The sequence below is a fragment of the Notechis scutatus genome, chromosome 1, assembly GCF_049901735.1.
Source record: "Notechis scutatus isolate UNSWTSFEM ecotype Mainland chromosome 1, rNotScu1.2, whole genome shotgun sequence".
In the NCBI taxonomy this organism is placed as follows: domain Eukaryota; kingdom Metazoa; phylum Chordata; class Lepidosauria; order Squamata; family Elapidae; genus Notechis; species Notechis scutatus.
This window is the reverse complement of record NC_142009.1, coordinates 93,595,217-93,611,963: the sequence shown is the minus strand read 5'-3', so window position 1 is coordinate 93,611,963 and position 16,747 is coordinate 93,595,217. Positions and strand designations below refer to the sequence as shown.

At 33.5% G+C, this 16,747-nt stretch overlaps 1 protein-coding gene across 14 annotated transcripts in view; it reads left to right on the top strand.

Moving 5' to 3' along the window:
* EYA4 (EYA transcriptional coactivator and phosphatase 4) overlaps window positions 1-16,747 on the top strand; it is a 108,421-nt gene that overhangs the window by 53,853 nt on the left and 37,821 nt on the right. For 7 of the 14 annotated variants that reach the window (XM_087971417.1, XM_026666126.2, XM_087971394.1 and 4 more), the window contains 4 exons: window positions 8,208-8,332; window positions 9,557-9,625; window positions 11,857-11,952; window positions 16,242-16,308. In XM_087971417.1, coding sequence (XP_087827543.1) covers window positions 8,208-8,332; window positions 9,557-9,625; window positions 11,857-11,952; window positions 16,242-16,308 — 357 coding nt within the window. Of the gene's footprint in view, window positions 1-5,573; window positions 5,707-6,931; window positions 6,951-8,207; window positions 8,333-9,556; window positions 9,626-11,856; window positions 11,953-16,241; window positions 16,309-16,747 lie in introns of those variants that run through there. The other 7 variants (XM_026666129.2, XM_026666130.2, XM_087971431.1 and 4 more) reach the window with 3 other exon arrangements.

Below are 16,747 nucleotides of genomic sequence, written 5' to 3'. Positions count from 1 at the left end.
ATTAATTGGTTGTTTTCAAATTCAAAGGTTTAGAACTTAAGCTATGACTTTTTAATAAAATACCCAATAGTTCTGAAAAAAATTAAGAAGCATGTATTTCTTGTAGAAACATATCCTCTCTCAAGTTTACTGTCTCAATGCAATTATTAGCTGTGTTGCTCTTATTCTAAGGTTTATGATTTGCACTATAATATTTAAACATTAAACTGTCACGAGGGGATCTTGGTGTTGTCTGAGCTTGGTTGTTTTCTTACAAACATTTCTTTACCCAAATTAGGTAACTTCATCTAGTGCTAGTGTTTAGCTGTCACATTATGAATTTGTAAGAAATCTTATGCCTTATATAAAATCTGTTAATCTCTAAAAGCTGGTACCAGACTATTTCTTTTGACTAGCATAGAGTAGCACAGCTCTCCTTCTACAATGCCTTTAAAAGAATAGTTGACTCTTGGCAACCAGCTGTACTGAAAGCAAGATTAGGTTACAGAAATTTCAGCAACTGGATTACTTTCAGTTTAAAATCCAATTATCTTTCAGCTTCTTATGTCAGAGATTTCTTCAATTTCTTTCTCATGCTCTTTCTCTGAACTTACAAACTGGCTGTCCCTTTGTAAGGCAATTGAAGAAAGGGCAAATGTCTTTAACATTATTCTATTTTTGTAATTCCAGAGCTAAAAGAATAGATAGAGTTTTAGTTCATACTATAGGCTCTCTGTCACCAAAATTCCAGAAAATTTAGCCAAGGGGATGATTTTTAAATCAGTTTTACTCCTGCCCGTGGAGGAAAAATATTTTCTTCTTCTCAATGGAGAGAATAAATGAAGATAATTTCAGTTTAATTAGACCCTATGAGAAGTTCAGCAAATTAAAGCATAGAAGAAAGATAAATTGATTTAACATCATATTTTTCTTTTTGCACATATAATTATGCTTTTTTTCTTATTTTTATACATTATTTTCTTGGCCTTTTGGATATCTACTTACTTAATAAGAACAAGGAATGAATTTGAATTCTTTTTTTTCATAACCTACCATTTAGGAAATAGTTCAGGAAAAGGATCTGTGTTGTTCTTTGCTGATATCTCTGCTAAAAAGGGGAAGAATCGGGTGTTGTAAGATTAAGCACAATGGCTGAAGTAGTCAAAATTTGTCAGGTTTTATTCTGAGCTCAAGACAAAAAGTGCAGGAGATGACCAGACTGAATCTGAGGGAGGAGTCAAACATGTCATTAGTCTTAAGTCTCTTCACACTCAACAAAATATCTAACTCCAGCCCACCTTAAATTCCATTGACTCTTATCTCCTGCCAATTTGCTTTTGACCATTAGTTCAGGTTATTGTGGAGAGGTTAAACTTGCAATAAACCTTTATATTCATTTGAACTGCCTGTGTGCTTGACAAGTATGCCCTATCTTGTGCTTATCCTTGCTATGTTCTGCGAAATAGCATTTTATTTTCAAGAACTTCGGAATGCTTTTGACTGAAATGAATTATAATCTGTCTTTAGAAGTAAAACATAATTTCAGAACTAAAAACACCATCAGAGAACTAAATGGCCATTCTGTTGCTTCAGTTGAACCTGCCAGCTACTTTTAATTATATTGGTGGGTTAATTCATTAATGGAACTGATGTGCATGAACCCTTAAGTCAGAGAATGATGTGTGGGTATATTTTTGTGTTTGTAGATATCTGAAATTGCTAATGATCTGCATGCTCTAGTCATCAAAATTAAGAAGCACGGAGGAAAAGATTGGACTAAAATTAAATATAAAGATCAAACTAGTGACAACTTATTCATCCTTAACTTTAACAAATACGGAGATAACTTCTGCCTTTTAGGATCCATTATCAACAATAAAGACACCAGTAATCAAGAAATATATTACCAACCAGAAGTGTGTAGGGTGACAGTGAAGGCCTTGGAAAAAAATATTCTGATACTGGACAGGTCAATATCTACAAAGATCAGTATTGTGCAGGCACTATTTTTCCCCTGACACAATAGGAAAGTGAAAATTGGACATTGAAGAAACAGAATAAAAAGAGTAGTAATGTTTCCAAAATTTAGTGTTGGGAAAATTCTTGAGAATATTATAGACTGCCAAGAAAACAAATTGATTCAGAGTTCTCATCAAATGACCAGGCTCAAATATGGATATATTATTAAAATATCCAGCTCCCTTGAGGAATCTGTGGTGTGGGGAAAGGTGAAAGGAAAGAGGGAAAAGATGACAATAACAACAAAGTGGCAACGGATCCACCATTGGAAGTCTTAAGTGACTGCTGAGAGTCATTACCAGTATGATAATGTGTGTATCTGAGTGTGTGTGTGTGTGTGTGTGTGTGTGTGTGTGTGAGAGAGAGAGAGAGAGAGAGAGAGAGAGAGAGAGAGAGAATCATTAGCTGTAAGGAGGCTTTCCTTTAAAGAATCAGATTTATAGAGAGAAATGGAATACTGAAATATTTTTCTCCAGCTGATGATGATACATGGATAGAACTTCTTTTTGGAAAAGATAATAATATGTAGCCTGTTTACATTAGTATTGATATACTAAGGTAACCAACACTAATAGAACTCTGTATTTAGACACATTTGAATTTTTTTTTTGAAAACTCAGTTATCTAAGAATTCATATGTGAAGTTATTTATTAGACCTAAATCTATGGAGCTGTAACCATTACAGGTAGTCCTTGACTTAATCACGGTCATGAGTTGTAAAGTAATGGTCATAAAATGGGTCAGTTACATGACAGACAATTTTACAACCTTTTTTGTGGTGGTCATTATGTGAATACCACAGCCATTTGGTAACTGCCAGTTTTTAGCATTTTTAGCATTTTTTTAGCATTTTACCATCGTAAAATGTAGTCATGTGACTGGGATATTGCAAATGACCATAAATGTAGCCTGGGTGCCAAGTGTCTGAAGTTCAGTCATGTGACTCTCAGAACTTCAAAGGTAGCTCCTACGTAGCCTCTGGTAGATCCACTGTAACTTCAAGTGATTGCTAAGCAACCAGTTGCAAGTCAACTATCTGGTATATACTGACTTATTTATTTCTAATGGAATCCATTCTAGTTCTAACTTCTAAAAATTTAAATTGGGCTTGCATAACTGGTAGAGTGGAAAGAATCACAATGGCATATTAAAAATAAATGTGGGCCACCAAAAATAACTGGCACACTAATTAGCTATTCACCAGGTAGCAGTAATGAACGGTGGCAATAAGATGGGGAAGCCTGAAGTCACTTGGTATAAATTTGAGATTCTGTAAAACATTCTTTTTAAAGTGGTTTTTTTTTTTAGATTGAAGGTTCAGCGTACTTTCTCATAATTTTTTTGTTAAATTTATATAGGCAGTTATGGATATGATAGCCTAGAATTATAAATGGGAGACAGTGGAGCTGCATTTGAATATGCTGTCTGTAAATTTTAGCACACCACAATCTTATCTTGTACTGGATAATGAAAAGTGGATTTCTGTCTATTTTATTAGTGTTTTAATGACTTAATGAGAAATAAAATTGCTACTATTATTGCCAAATAATAGCTTGTTTTAAAATTGCAAATGGTTTATCAAAGAAAAATGTAGTGCACAAGAAGTATATTCAACTTTAACTCTTCATACATTTAAATACAGATGTATTATTAGCTGCACATTTGAGCAGAACACCATTATTTTATGAGCTGAGAGATTTGCTGTTCAGTGATAACCACTCTCCAAAAAGTAGAAGGTACTGGGACGATAGTTAAATTTTTAATTTTCACACACAGAGTATACAGTGTATGTGAATACTTTCGAAATATGTAATCATTATCTCTTTCTATTACATGAAAAATAGCAAAAAACCATTTTCAAGAAACCATTTAAAACTGCATATAGCTCTGAAGCTTCAAACTATGCACTACATGTTCTACACTATATGTTCTACAGTCAGAAGGGGATGGTAAAAATAAGGGAATTATAGAAAATCACAGGTCCACTTCCACATCCGAGAACTCCGCATGCAAGTGGGATAAAGTCAAACTTGTGTATTTTGAAGCAGTTTTAGTTGTTCCAGATTTGTTGAAACTTGGACAACCTTCATATTAAATTGTCACTTTGCTTCAAAAATTGCTTGTATGTGAGATCAAATTTGTATGTATGGTATGTCCCATCTCCAGCAATAACTTTCAAGGATGGATGGAATTTTATTTATTTATTTTATTTGTTTGTCATGCGTGTATGGGAAAGCAAGTATAAGTATAAACCTAACAATAAACATATAAGTATAAACAGGTATAAGTATATACATAATAAATGAGTACAAATAAATGGGAATAGTAGGACAGGGATGGTAGGCATGCTAGTGCGCTTATGCATGCCCCCTTACAGACCTCTTAGGAATGGAGTGAGGTCCATGGTAGACAGTTTAAGGTTAAAGTTTTGGGGGTTTGAGGATGTAACAATAGAGTCAGGTAGTGAGTTCCAGGCATTGACCACTCTGTTGCTGAAGTCGTATTTTCCGCAATCAAGTTTGGAGCGGTTTACTTTAAATTTGTATCTATTGTTTGCCCATGTATTATTGTGGTTGAAACTGAAGTAGTCGTTTACAGGTAGGATGTTGTAGTAGACAATTTTGTGTACTAAGCTTAGGTCAGACCATAGGCAGCGGCGTTCTAAGTTGTCTAGATCCATATTTCAAGCCTGGTGGCATAAGATATTCTATTGTGAGGGGAGGAGTTAAGTATTCTTCTCATGAAATACCTCTGGACTTGCTCAATTGTATTAATGTCTATTATACAGTGTGGATTCCAGGTAGATGAGCTGTATTTGAGAGTTGGTCTGGCGAAGGTTTTGTATGCCCTGGTTTGCAGTTCAATGTTACCAAGAAGAAGCTTCACAAAATTAGGTTAACAACTCTTAATGCCTCTTTGGCAAAGCTGTTATAGTGAGCTCTGGGGCTTAGATCTTTTGAAATGAGTACTCCTAGGTCCTTGACAGGGTGAAGGTGGTCTATGAGGTCATATCTGCCCAGTTTGTATTTGGTGTTCTGATTTTTGTTGCCAATGGGTAAGACAGAGAATTTGTTGGTTGAGATTCGAAGTTGCCAATTGTTCGACCATTCTGACACATAGTCAAGGTTGCTTTGTAGGGTTAGCAGTATTGACAGTGGTGTTAAATAGAAGGTGGTAGTCAGAACAGACCTGAATAGCCTGTAGAAGTTTTTTTTTTTTGGTAGATAATTTTACTTCAAAAAATAACTGATACAGCATCTAATCAGTGGTAAAGAAAAGTAAGTGTTGAGGGAGTTAAAAAAATGAAACATAAAAGCAGCATGGACTCTGCTTAAATAAGGGCACAGGAAATCCTGTTTTAATAGTAATTTAATAATATAAGGGACAGTTAATAAATAATGCTATCATCAGCACACATAGCTTCACTACCTTTCACATCATCCTTTTAAACAATCCATTCCTGGATGCAGATGGTCATTTGGTAGTACTTAAGTAGTACTCATTGCATCTCACATTATAGGTCACAATTTTTCATATTGCCCATATTTTGGGTGGCAGTTAGAAGATTCAGATGACAGCTAAAAGAGAAATTTTGCAATCAGTGCATCTGGCTTCTTGGCAGATTCCTCAAGCACTTCTCTTAATGTGTTTGGATTTGCCCACAAGACGCTTATGTGGTTGAACCACAGATGGGATGTTTGGACAAAGTGAGTATCCCAAAGGATTATTTCCCACTCCCCATTTCATTAATTCTTGACCCCACATTCTTTCTTCAGTAGATAAGATTCTTTATGAGTTTCATACAGTCTCTCTTGAGATATTTCATATAACAGCCAACAGGCTTCTATATATTTTAAGTATGCACCCAACATTACTATAATCAGATTTTACAATATAATGGATGTATTTCAGTATTCATGCTGTATTTTTGCGGAAAAGTATTGAAGGTGACTAAATGTAAGGTCAATTCCCAAAGAACAGTAACTGTACCCAGCGTTTTCAGCAGAAATGGATTTGCCTTTCTGTAATCAGTTCTCTACCTTAGATTTTCAAAGGTGAAATCTGGATTTGGTTAGAAGTGAAAGTGAGTATGGTGGTCTCAGTCCAGTCCTTAGAGGTTTCGTGTCTGCTGCTCAAAAGAGGCCCAGAACTAGAATAATGAGGTTGTTGCAGGTCACAATTAAGTTATAAGCTGGAAGAGGTATATGAGAAAGTGCACGCCTCAATAATGGAATCTGGATAGATGGAGAGGGGGGCTTAGCTGACTGTATTCACATTTATAATACTGACAAAGACAGTGAGCCAAAAAGTATGAATTCTGAGGTATTTTTTCCTGAGATGTTGGAACTGCTATTTCTTTTGCCTCTACATTTAGAATTCTGTTAGATCAATATAACAGGGCTGAAGTTTATCATTTACAAGATACTGATAAAAATAAAGTGTCACTTCATTTAGTGACTGTTTGAAGTTACAGCGGCACTGAAAAAAGTGGCTTCTGACTGTTTTTCACACTTACAACCATTGCAGCATCTCCATGGCCATGTGACCAAAATTCAGATGCTTGGCAACGGATTCATATTTATGATGGTTGCAGTGTCCCAGGGCCATGTGGGAAGCCAGATTCACTTAACAACCATGTTACTAACTTAACAACTGCAGTGATTCACTCAACAACTATGGCAAGAAAAGTCATAAAATGGGGCAAAACTCACTTAACTATCTCACTAAATCACTATCTTTCCACTCATTGGAGAGCTATATGCCTTGCCATTCTTACCCTTTGCTTCAAAACAGAGAACACCGTTTCCTTATATTCAGTCAAATTATTAGTCCACCTACTCACTGCTAATTATATTGATTGGCAACAAATATCTATTTTTTTAGACAGGAATAATAGTTGTACTTGAGAATGCCAGGAATGAAACCTGAGAATGGAGGAGCAGCTGGAATGGTATTATAAATATATTATACATAAATATAAATGTTATCGCTTATAAAAGCCCACTGTAGCATTATTACATCATAAAGCAAGGCTTTGAAAAAAATAATTTTAAAAAGTGGTCATAGAATATGTATAAATATGAGATGGGATACGAATTCTGTTTCCTTCTGAGACAAACATTCATAGTATATTTTTGTTACAAATGTGTAGTCTCCACATTTTGCTATGCAATGAAACCATAAGCTTAGTTTTGCTGTCTGACTCAGCCACCTATTTCCAAGATGCATTTCTTTAAAAAGTTACCGTCTTTTCCATTATATAAATTATTAGTTATCGTTATTATGACAAACTGTAGGAAGTTTTCATTTGCAAGAATTTTCCACTATTCCAGAATATACTTGGTGTTTAATTTCCACTATATGAATTTTCTACCCTCAGCAAATACTTTTGGAAAGTAGTAAATTTTAGTATATTGTCATTTTCTCCAATTAGCATGCCAGTTTTTGGAGATTTGCTTTCATAATACTGCCACCTTTTGCTATTCATGTCACTGTTTCACTGAGATATAAGTTCCATATCTTAGTTACTGTTCCAGAAATACATGGAGAGTTGTATGAAAGCCCTTACATTAATTGGCTATTAAATGCCAATTACATATTATTTTTACAAAAATACTATATTAAAATTATATCCCAATATTGTCCCTGTTGTTTCAGAAGAGGAATATTTCCTATTGATATTATTATTCTTTTTTTAAAAAAATGTAATTTTTCTCAGGTCTTTGTTTAACTCCCCTGGAATAATTCAAAATATCTATATTACTACATACACATACCACATTTACATTCTGAGTGAAATCAGCCGTGACAGTTACTACTTGTAATTTCCACTTTTAATTGAAGATGAACTTCAGTTAAATCACAGCATGCATAATTGCAGGCTGCTATCCAAAAGGCATTTGAAGTTTCCTGAACAAAACTTTTAGATGCCCCCCTCTCTATCCCCCCATCGATAGAAGAATATGATTCAAGTGGAATGCTTCTAATCTCTTGTCTTTTCCTTTTCTACCAGTTTCTCTCTCAAGGATAATGATGATGATAATCATGAGGCTAATTACAGACTAGTATTTGTTTTCATATGTAAAGTTTTCAGGAAATGTTCATTTTCAATTTTTACTTCAAAGTATGGCTAGCTCTGTACTTTTATGATGCAAATAATATAGTGATAGTATTTCTTTTTCTTTCCTTTTTATTTGTCCTTTAATAGATCTATGGAAATGCAGGATCTAGCAAGTCCTCATAATCTTGTGGGAAGCAATGAAGCACCAGGTAGTTCTAAACTGGACAAATCTAATCTTAGCACCACATCTGTTACAACAAATGGAACAGGCGGTGAGTGAAAATCTACCTCTTTCAGTTTAAATCCAGAAAATACTGTAGCATTTTACAAGATGTAACTGCTTTATGGGGAACAATAATCAGATTCTTTTAAAAGCTGAAAAATTTAGATAAGTATACATTATATTTTTTATTTTAAAAATCCATTAAATATGAGGCAGCAAGCACTATATAAATATATTTTGTTTGTTTACTGAATAGTGCCTTATTGTATAATTTTAAAATACATTCTATGGTCTTCTGAATACCCTAGCTATTGCTGATAGCAATATTGCAGATATTGCTTTTCTCCCCTTTCATTTCCAGTATGACACTAATACCTTTCATATTGTTCGTATTGAACATTGCGCCTGTTTTCCTATTGTTTGTATTGTAATCTCATTATCCTTTTCCAAATTTGCTACTTCACTACAAATAGGTGAAATTTGTTTGTATACATTCATTGCTTCAAACCCTATGCCCAGCTTCTTCTTAGCTGTTTTTCTCCTGCTGCTGACTGGGTACACCTGGCCTTACATGGGGCAACTGCTGGCTACAACAGTCCTTCCTCCTGAGGCTGCTGCTGCTGTTCTCCACATAACATGTCCCATTTTCAACAATGCTTGGGAAGACCTTGGAAGTTCTGAAGTAGAGACCCAGCCATGATATTGGGTGGCTGAAATTGCTGAAGGCTCTGGACCTTTACTTCAGCTTTAGCACTGCCACTGAGGAGTGCTGCTCAGCCAAAAAGGCAAGATTAGGGTTTTGATAGCTGGCTGAGAGGAGGTCAAGAGGAAGCTGAGGAAGCAGCCTCCCACCTTAACTTCACATGAAGTTTTGCCTGAGGACCGTATGGCTTAGTGATGGAAATTCCAGTCCTAATTTCTGTCATAATTCGAAGACTACTTATACTAGAAATATTGAATTTTACATGGAAGTATCAATTTATTTTACATACCCACTTCCAACAATATGAGTCAAAGAAGTTTGTTTTGAGAACGGTGACCCCTGAAAACATACTATAGTAGACTCAGACCATTTTTCATGGTATCTAAAAACATACTAGTGAAAATAAGTGATTATTTTAACTTGTATAGGTCTATCTGTCTGTATGTGAACATACAGTATAGCCCAATGTTAAGGCAGTGTGTGGTTGGTTTTTTTTTATCCTGAAAAATATTTATTTACATTAAGGAGATATTCAGAAAATGAAACATTGTACACCATTTCAATTCTCAGGAGACAACATGACTGTTTTAAACACTGCAGACTGGTTGTTGAGTTGCAGCACTCCTTCTTCTGCAACAAGTATGAGCAATCCTAGCATAATGCATGTGTGTGGTTGGATTGATGATTTATTGTGTTGAGCATCTGATAATTTGCTTTATTGTTTTTGCTTCATAGCTGCATCCCCTTCTTTTTCTATAAATCTTTCTATAAATTTTGTACAAGGAAGTTGTAAATTTGGTGCAACAGATTTCCTGCTATATTTTACATCAGTATATATAATATAAAATTAAATTAAACAAAAAGAAGCAAACACAGGTTCAGCTTCTAATAGGAAAAAAAACATTGTGCGTGGAAGAGAATGGACCTGTGTACTACACACAAATCATTATAATATTAATAACATTAATAATATACTGCTAACTACTGATATCAAAGGTATTTGGAGAAATTTTATAAATGTAATTAAGAGCAGCTGAGAGTTTTTGGAATCACCAGGACTGGGAATGTTCTATCTTTAGTTCTGAATGGAGATATAATTCCCCTTCAGAAGAAGAATTTTCTTTATCTCACAGCCAATCATTGTGCTAGGAGCACCTTACATATAGACTGCTGCAATACATGAACCTGCCCCTGAAAACAATTTGGAAGCTTCACCTGGTCCAGAATACAATACCCAGAATTATAGATATGCCATGTCATGCCCATGTAACACCTTTGGTTCATACAATAGTTACCAGTAGATTTCTAGTTGCAATTCAAGGTTCTTTTGATTAGCTATAAATAGGGCCTGGTTATCTAAGAGATCTTCTATCTTCTATAGTTTTTGTTCGTAGGTATGATCAGAGTTGGCATGCGCCAGGCTGAGGAAACCTGAGAAATGTGTTTCTCTGTCACAGTGTTCACTCCCTGGACCAAGATTTCCTCCGAGGTCCGTTGTGCCTTCCCCTGACCATGTTTATAAGAGTCTTAAACCTGGGTCTTTCCTCAAGGCTTTGGGCTAGACTAGATGATGGGTACTGTGTGTTGTATTATTTTTAGAATAAATGGCCTTTCTTCTTCTGCATGATTGTCATTTTTTATTTTTACCTTTTTTATTAATGATTTTATTGCCACCAGAGCTATCATGGAATTGGATATCCTTATAAATTGAATAATAAATAAAATAAAATTAATATGGTCAAATATACCTCATATCTATAGTAAACGTAGTTTAAAAATTCCTTCCTCAGATTTCCTGAGAAAGGAAAATAATTCTGAGGAAGAAAAATAATTAATTATGTTTAGTTAAGCTACAATTTTATTTAATCATGTATTATCTGAGTAAAAGCTGGAAATTAAATTGGTAATTTATATCTAACAATCACTTCCTTGCTTTTCTGAACTGCCTATGAAGTAGAGATTGGAATTGCTGTTAACAACATCATAGTACATTTATATTTATGAACCTAAAATTATTTTTAGTTTACACTATCATTTTGAAAAGCAATCCATAATAAATTATCTGTGATTAAAAGTTATCTTTTTTTACTAGAGAAAAAGTTTATCTTGGCTCTGACATAAATTGCAGTTAGTTAAAATGGAAGTAAAAAATTTGCTATTGAAGTTTCACTTTATGTATTTTCTAAGGTTTTAAAAACATGAATTTAGGTTAATAGAGAAACTATGTGCCATATTATTGATATACAAAACACATGCTACAAACAGATATGAAAAAAATCTCAAAAAAGAAAGGTGAACATCATAAGCACATTATGTTTTATGTGGAGAGTTTGGGGATAGAGTTGTTTGAGTCTATTATCTTTTACTCTTAAAACAGGGGTCTCCAAACTTGGGAAATTTAAGACTTGTGGATTTCAATTCCCAGAATTCCTCAGCCAGCATGCAAGTTTGAAGACCCCTGCTCTAAGACATAGATCACTCTGAAAGAATAAATTTTAGAAATCAAAAGGAGGTGGGATCAAGAACCTGAAAGTGAAAAGGGTGTGTGTGAAATAGTCTTAAAAAGCCCGTCTCTTTTTGTTAGACGGATATTTGAAAAATGTAGTGTAAGTACTTCTAGATTTCTCTGTTGATCAAAATCAAATAATAATCAGTTTAAATTAATAAATGTTAGCATTTTTAATTTTAAAAAGTAGTGCATGGTTTTAAAGCTATAGTTCTATGGCTGAAGATTATTCTAAGAATCTTACTAATTTTTTGAGTGTGTGTATAGTTTGACTTATCTCAAATTTACTGACTTTTTACTTTAGTTGGCATGATATATGTAAATATAGAAATACAATCTCACATCTGCTCATTCTTCTATACAGTGTCTCTTCTTGCAGTCAAAACAGAGCCTATGAACAGTAATGACTCAGCAACAACAACAAGTGGAGATGGATCTCTTGACAATTTTACTGGGTCAGGTAAAACACATAATTTGCTCATAATACTGCATGTAGGTCTATATCTATAGTTTTTCAAAGTATTGTTTACAAAAATAAACAGTAAATCAGCTAATGCATGGCAAAATATGCCGGCAGTTAGTTTGTACCATTCTTATTACCTTGCTCAAAAAAGTGCCTATAGATACAATATATATCTGATGACACGCTTTTCTGCTACTAAAGTTAGATATAATGAATGACAGTAACAGTAATGACAGAAGAATTTAGGGGAAGTGTAATTTTGCCTATGGACTGCTTTCCACAATTATTATCTCACAGATTATTATACACTAAAATCAGTTTCTATGCACTATCTTTCCACAATATGAAATATTATGAAATATTATGGAAATAAATATGACATAGCAGAATTTAATATTTAAAATCATTAATTTTGGTCGAGTTCTTCTTTGAGGTGGCCATTTCTGACCACCGCTGCAACCGCCTTCGGGAAAGGGAGTAATGGCCAGCTGATGAGGAGAGATGCGGCTCTCCTCAACACTGCTGGCAGTCTCCCCCCTCTTCACCATGTGCAGGAGGAAGATAAGAAGTGAAAGTTTTGGCTGACCAGGTTAAATTGCAAAAGCAACAACTAAGGTACTCTAGAATTTAAACTTACAAAAAAAATAACATCGCTCCCAAAGAAGAGTCAGAAGCAGTGAAGGAAAGTGAAAAGGGAAAGGTTTGGTGTTTTTTTTCTTCTCTCCCTTTCCCTACACTGACAACTAAGAGACTTAAATAAGAAATCGGAAAAATCCGCTTTGACATCAACAGGCAATTAAGCTGAAAATAAAACAAAATGTCAAAGGGATAATAAAGATTTCTGGACACTAAATTTTTTTTTCATAAGCAGGAAGGGAGAGAAAAAGAATAAAAGGGCAGGATCTGGAAAGAGAGAGGAGACTGCCTGGAATTAAAAAGAATCTACAGTAAAACTTCAACAAGACTTCTAAAAGATACATTTTAACTGGAACTTTGTAACTAAACAGTAGAACCCCAGGAAGAGAAAGTGAAAAAAAAGAGCAAAAAGAAACAGCTTGTGTGTATTTGGATTACTTGGTGATCTTTGGATTCTTGGTTATTGCATTTGAATGACTAAAATTAATCGGGTGGTTGTTTAAAAATTTATACAATGGCACTACTTCTGGATGAATTGAAAATGGAACTTAAAAAGTACAAAGAAGATGCACAAGAAGGGAAGGGTTCTTTTGGCTTCGTTTTTCAATTCTTAGAAATGGAGATTTGGAACTATGAGAAAAAACAAGAAACGTCTGCAAAACAAGAAGACTGGGACAAAGAAGAAACCATCTTTAATGAACAAGTAATTCTATGTGGGGCAGATAAAGGAAAGGGGGGAAAGAGAATGGAGAATTTAAGACTTAAAAAAACAACCAAAGAAAAGAAAAATAATTTGAAAAATAAGTATAATACTGGAAAGCAACAGAAAAGGGGAATACAGAAGAGAGAAATAGAGGTAGAGAGACAAGGGGGTAAAAAGGGGAGAGAGAAGAAGAGAGGGAAGAAGGAAAGGAAAAGAAGTTACAAAGGACCGGAACAAAATATAGAGAAACAGGACCTATTTAGAGATAATGGGTGAAAATGTAACTGAAAAAGGGATTCTGTAAAGGTACATAAGATTGTATTGTTATATTAGTAATAGAAATAACTTTAGAAAATTGGAAACAACGTATGATTAAAATGAGGGATAAAATAGTTAGTGTAATTTAGTGAAATGTTTGTTAATAAAATAAGTGAAATAAAATAAATGAGAAAATTGAATTAGGAAGGGACGGGGACATTTTAATTAGTTAATGTTTTATAAAATATAAGTGAAGAGGGGGGAGGAATTAATTATGGAAAGCTTATAATTGTTCCCATAGAAGTATGATATTTAATTGAAAAGTAATGTTAAAGAAGTTAAGATTTTAATGAATATTAATATTAATGATAGAATTGAATTGGAATGGAATGTGTTGTTTTAATTACATATATTTATAATTTTTTCTTTTTTTAAGAATATAGTGTGTATTTTAAGAATGTACCAAGCAGAATCCGAATGGAAGTTATGTATTATATTGAATGTTATAACTTTAGGGTATATATTGAAGCCTAAATAAGAGTTAAATGGATAAACTTAAAAGATATAAAGGTGTCATACTCCAATCAGTAACTACAGGAGAAACTTTGTTTAATGAGAAGAGATAATAGATAATTGAAACAGGACAGACAAAAAATATAAATATAATGATTTGAATTGAGACGAGATAATTAAAATAAAATTGAGACAATTAAAAGAGGGGAGAAGCTATGCAGAAAATGTAAAACAGTAATAAGATATGGAATAGAACATAAAAATGAGCATAAACCTGAATTTGTGTCTGTACGAAGAAATGTAACCCAGGATTACGCTACTTTCAAAAAAGATGTTTTATTCGTATTTTTTTTGTGAAAACTCAAATAAAATTTACAAAAAAAAAATCATTAATTTTATTAAACAAATTAAGTATAAAATTATTATTAAAAGTTGCAAATATCACCCAGATAGCAAGGAAGCAGAAGACTTTCTGGTTTAAGTTCATAAAAAGAACTTCATTCATCTAAGAAATATTATAATATTTAAAATATAAAGAATACAAAAACAGTTTCAGGATAATATGGGATGTTGGCTTTGCTGTATGTAGCTACAATACATTAATTATACTCAGTTCTCAGATTAATTAGGTTCTAAAGTTTTTGTGAATGGCCATCATCTGAAGTTCATATTTTTCACAAAACTTAGAATTGTATGCTGTAATATGATGACTTTTATACTACTTACAAAACCTTGTATATCATTCTGCTGGGCTTCAAAAGCCATTTCAAATATTTTCAATGTTTAAAAAAACTTAAAATATAATTTAAAGTCTATAATATTTAGAGTTTATTTTAAAGTCATGTATTAAACAGACATTTAAATACTTTGTAAAGAGGGAGACAAAAATTGTCAATGTACCCAGCAAAAAGTTTTGATTTTCTTTCATTATCAGCCCATTCATATCGTATCACACAGTGCTTTTGAAATTAACCATGTTTCTCGAGATGTCATGAAGATGAAGTGGAAGAAGCTTAATTATGGTTAAATAAATAAATGTGATACTCAGATAATTCTGTTCCAGAAACTAAAGGTCTTAAGTACATGGCACTTACTCCATGTTTCTTTGGTTCCTGCCTACAGTGTGTTTTGCAAAATGATGAGGAACCTGCGACCCACATTATCTGTAAAATGCTAAAGGCTGGCATATTGAAAAAAGGAAACTATTTGAAGTAAAAGTATGATTGATTAGACACTAAGGGATTTTCAATACTATATTTTATACAGTGCTCTTATCTTTTTAAAAGTGAATGAAATGCAGATGGCATAATAAAGACTCTCTATGTTAGAATGCTGATACGGAATGGCTCTGAAAGGTTTCGTTCACATTTTGGTATATATATTTGGAACACATTTGCTGTAGCCAAGACAGATGGTTAGACGAAAGAGAAACTTGACATTTTTTGGAATCAGTCCAGACTACGCAATATTCTTGAACGATTTTAATAGGATATGATTATCATCATTTAAGCTTCTGCAGAAAAATACAGCTGCTCTTTGTGTAGGCATGTATGCAACTGATAGTTACCCTGCTGGTGCATTTTCTGTATAAAATTAAATAAATGTATTACTTTCTAAAGAAAAATTAGTGCTGCTTTCATTCTCACTTCATGAAATATTGTATTTTTATATGTGGAAATAATAAGATAAACACTGTCAACATAAGCCAGAATCCATTGCCCTAGCTAAGAACAACGCTGTTAACCAAAATCCAAAGAAATGCGAAAATATTTTCATGAATCCTTTCAACAGTATTAGCAGGGGGATGAGATGTGTCAAACTAGACAAAAAACAGTGCTACTGGTTCAAAATGAGCAGTGTCTATGATCCCACACTGCTTTTGTCATTTTGATTTGAGTAACATGGGCTTGTAGATACCCATGCTTCATTTTCTTTTTTTTAAACTAGTTTTCTTTGCAACATATAGTTCTGTGCACAAGAGCTTTTGAATCTGAGCTTAGTGTGGAAAGTAGATCATACAAAGTTAGGTGCTATATGCATTAGTTGTTTCCTGGTAAAAATTATGAAGAATAACACAATGCTACCAATTTTATTTAGAATATTCAAAAATTGTTAGCCTTTTAAAAAATCTTAACAGCTGATAAATTGAACATTGTAAATGCTTTCTGTTTTACAGTGATAACAAGTAACAGCTACAGTCCAAGATCATCACATCAATACTCACCGCAGCTATATCCTTCCAAGTTAGTTTGCATGCATATCCTAATATTTTATTTGTATATCAGTACTCGGTTTAAATATTGGTTTAAATTTTGAAACTACATTGGGTTTGCATAAAATGCAATGTTATATGGAGATTTGCACTTTGGCTCAGTTTAAACTCATTTCTTGCTAGGTTAGATGCCGTTGATGTTAGAGTGATTTATTTATATGAAGAATCAAAGTTTTAAAATTCTGAGTTATGTGCACTGGCATCATTGTTTTCTGGATTTGTATACTCCAATCATTACTACCACAACTATTCAGAAAGCACACAAGCTTGGAGGATGATGAAATCCTGCTGACTGAATCTGGGGCGCATAGACTAGGGGAAGTAATGGTGTCAAGAATGGCACCATATTGTATATATCTCTAAATCTGGTTATGGTTAGGCATAGCCCTCTATTAATCTTATTTTTGTAT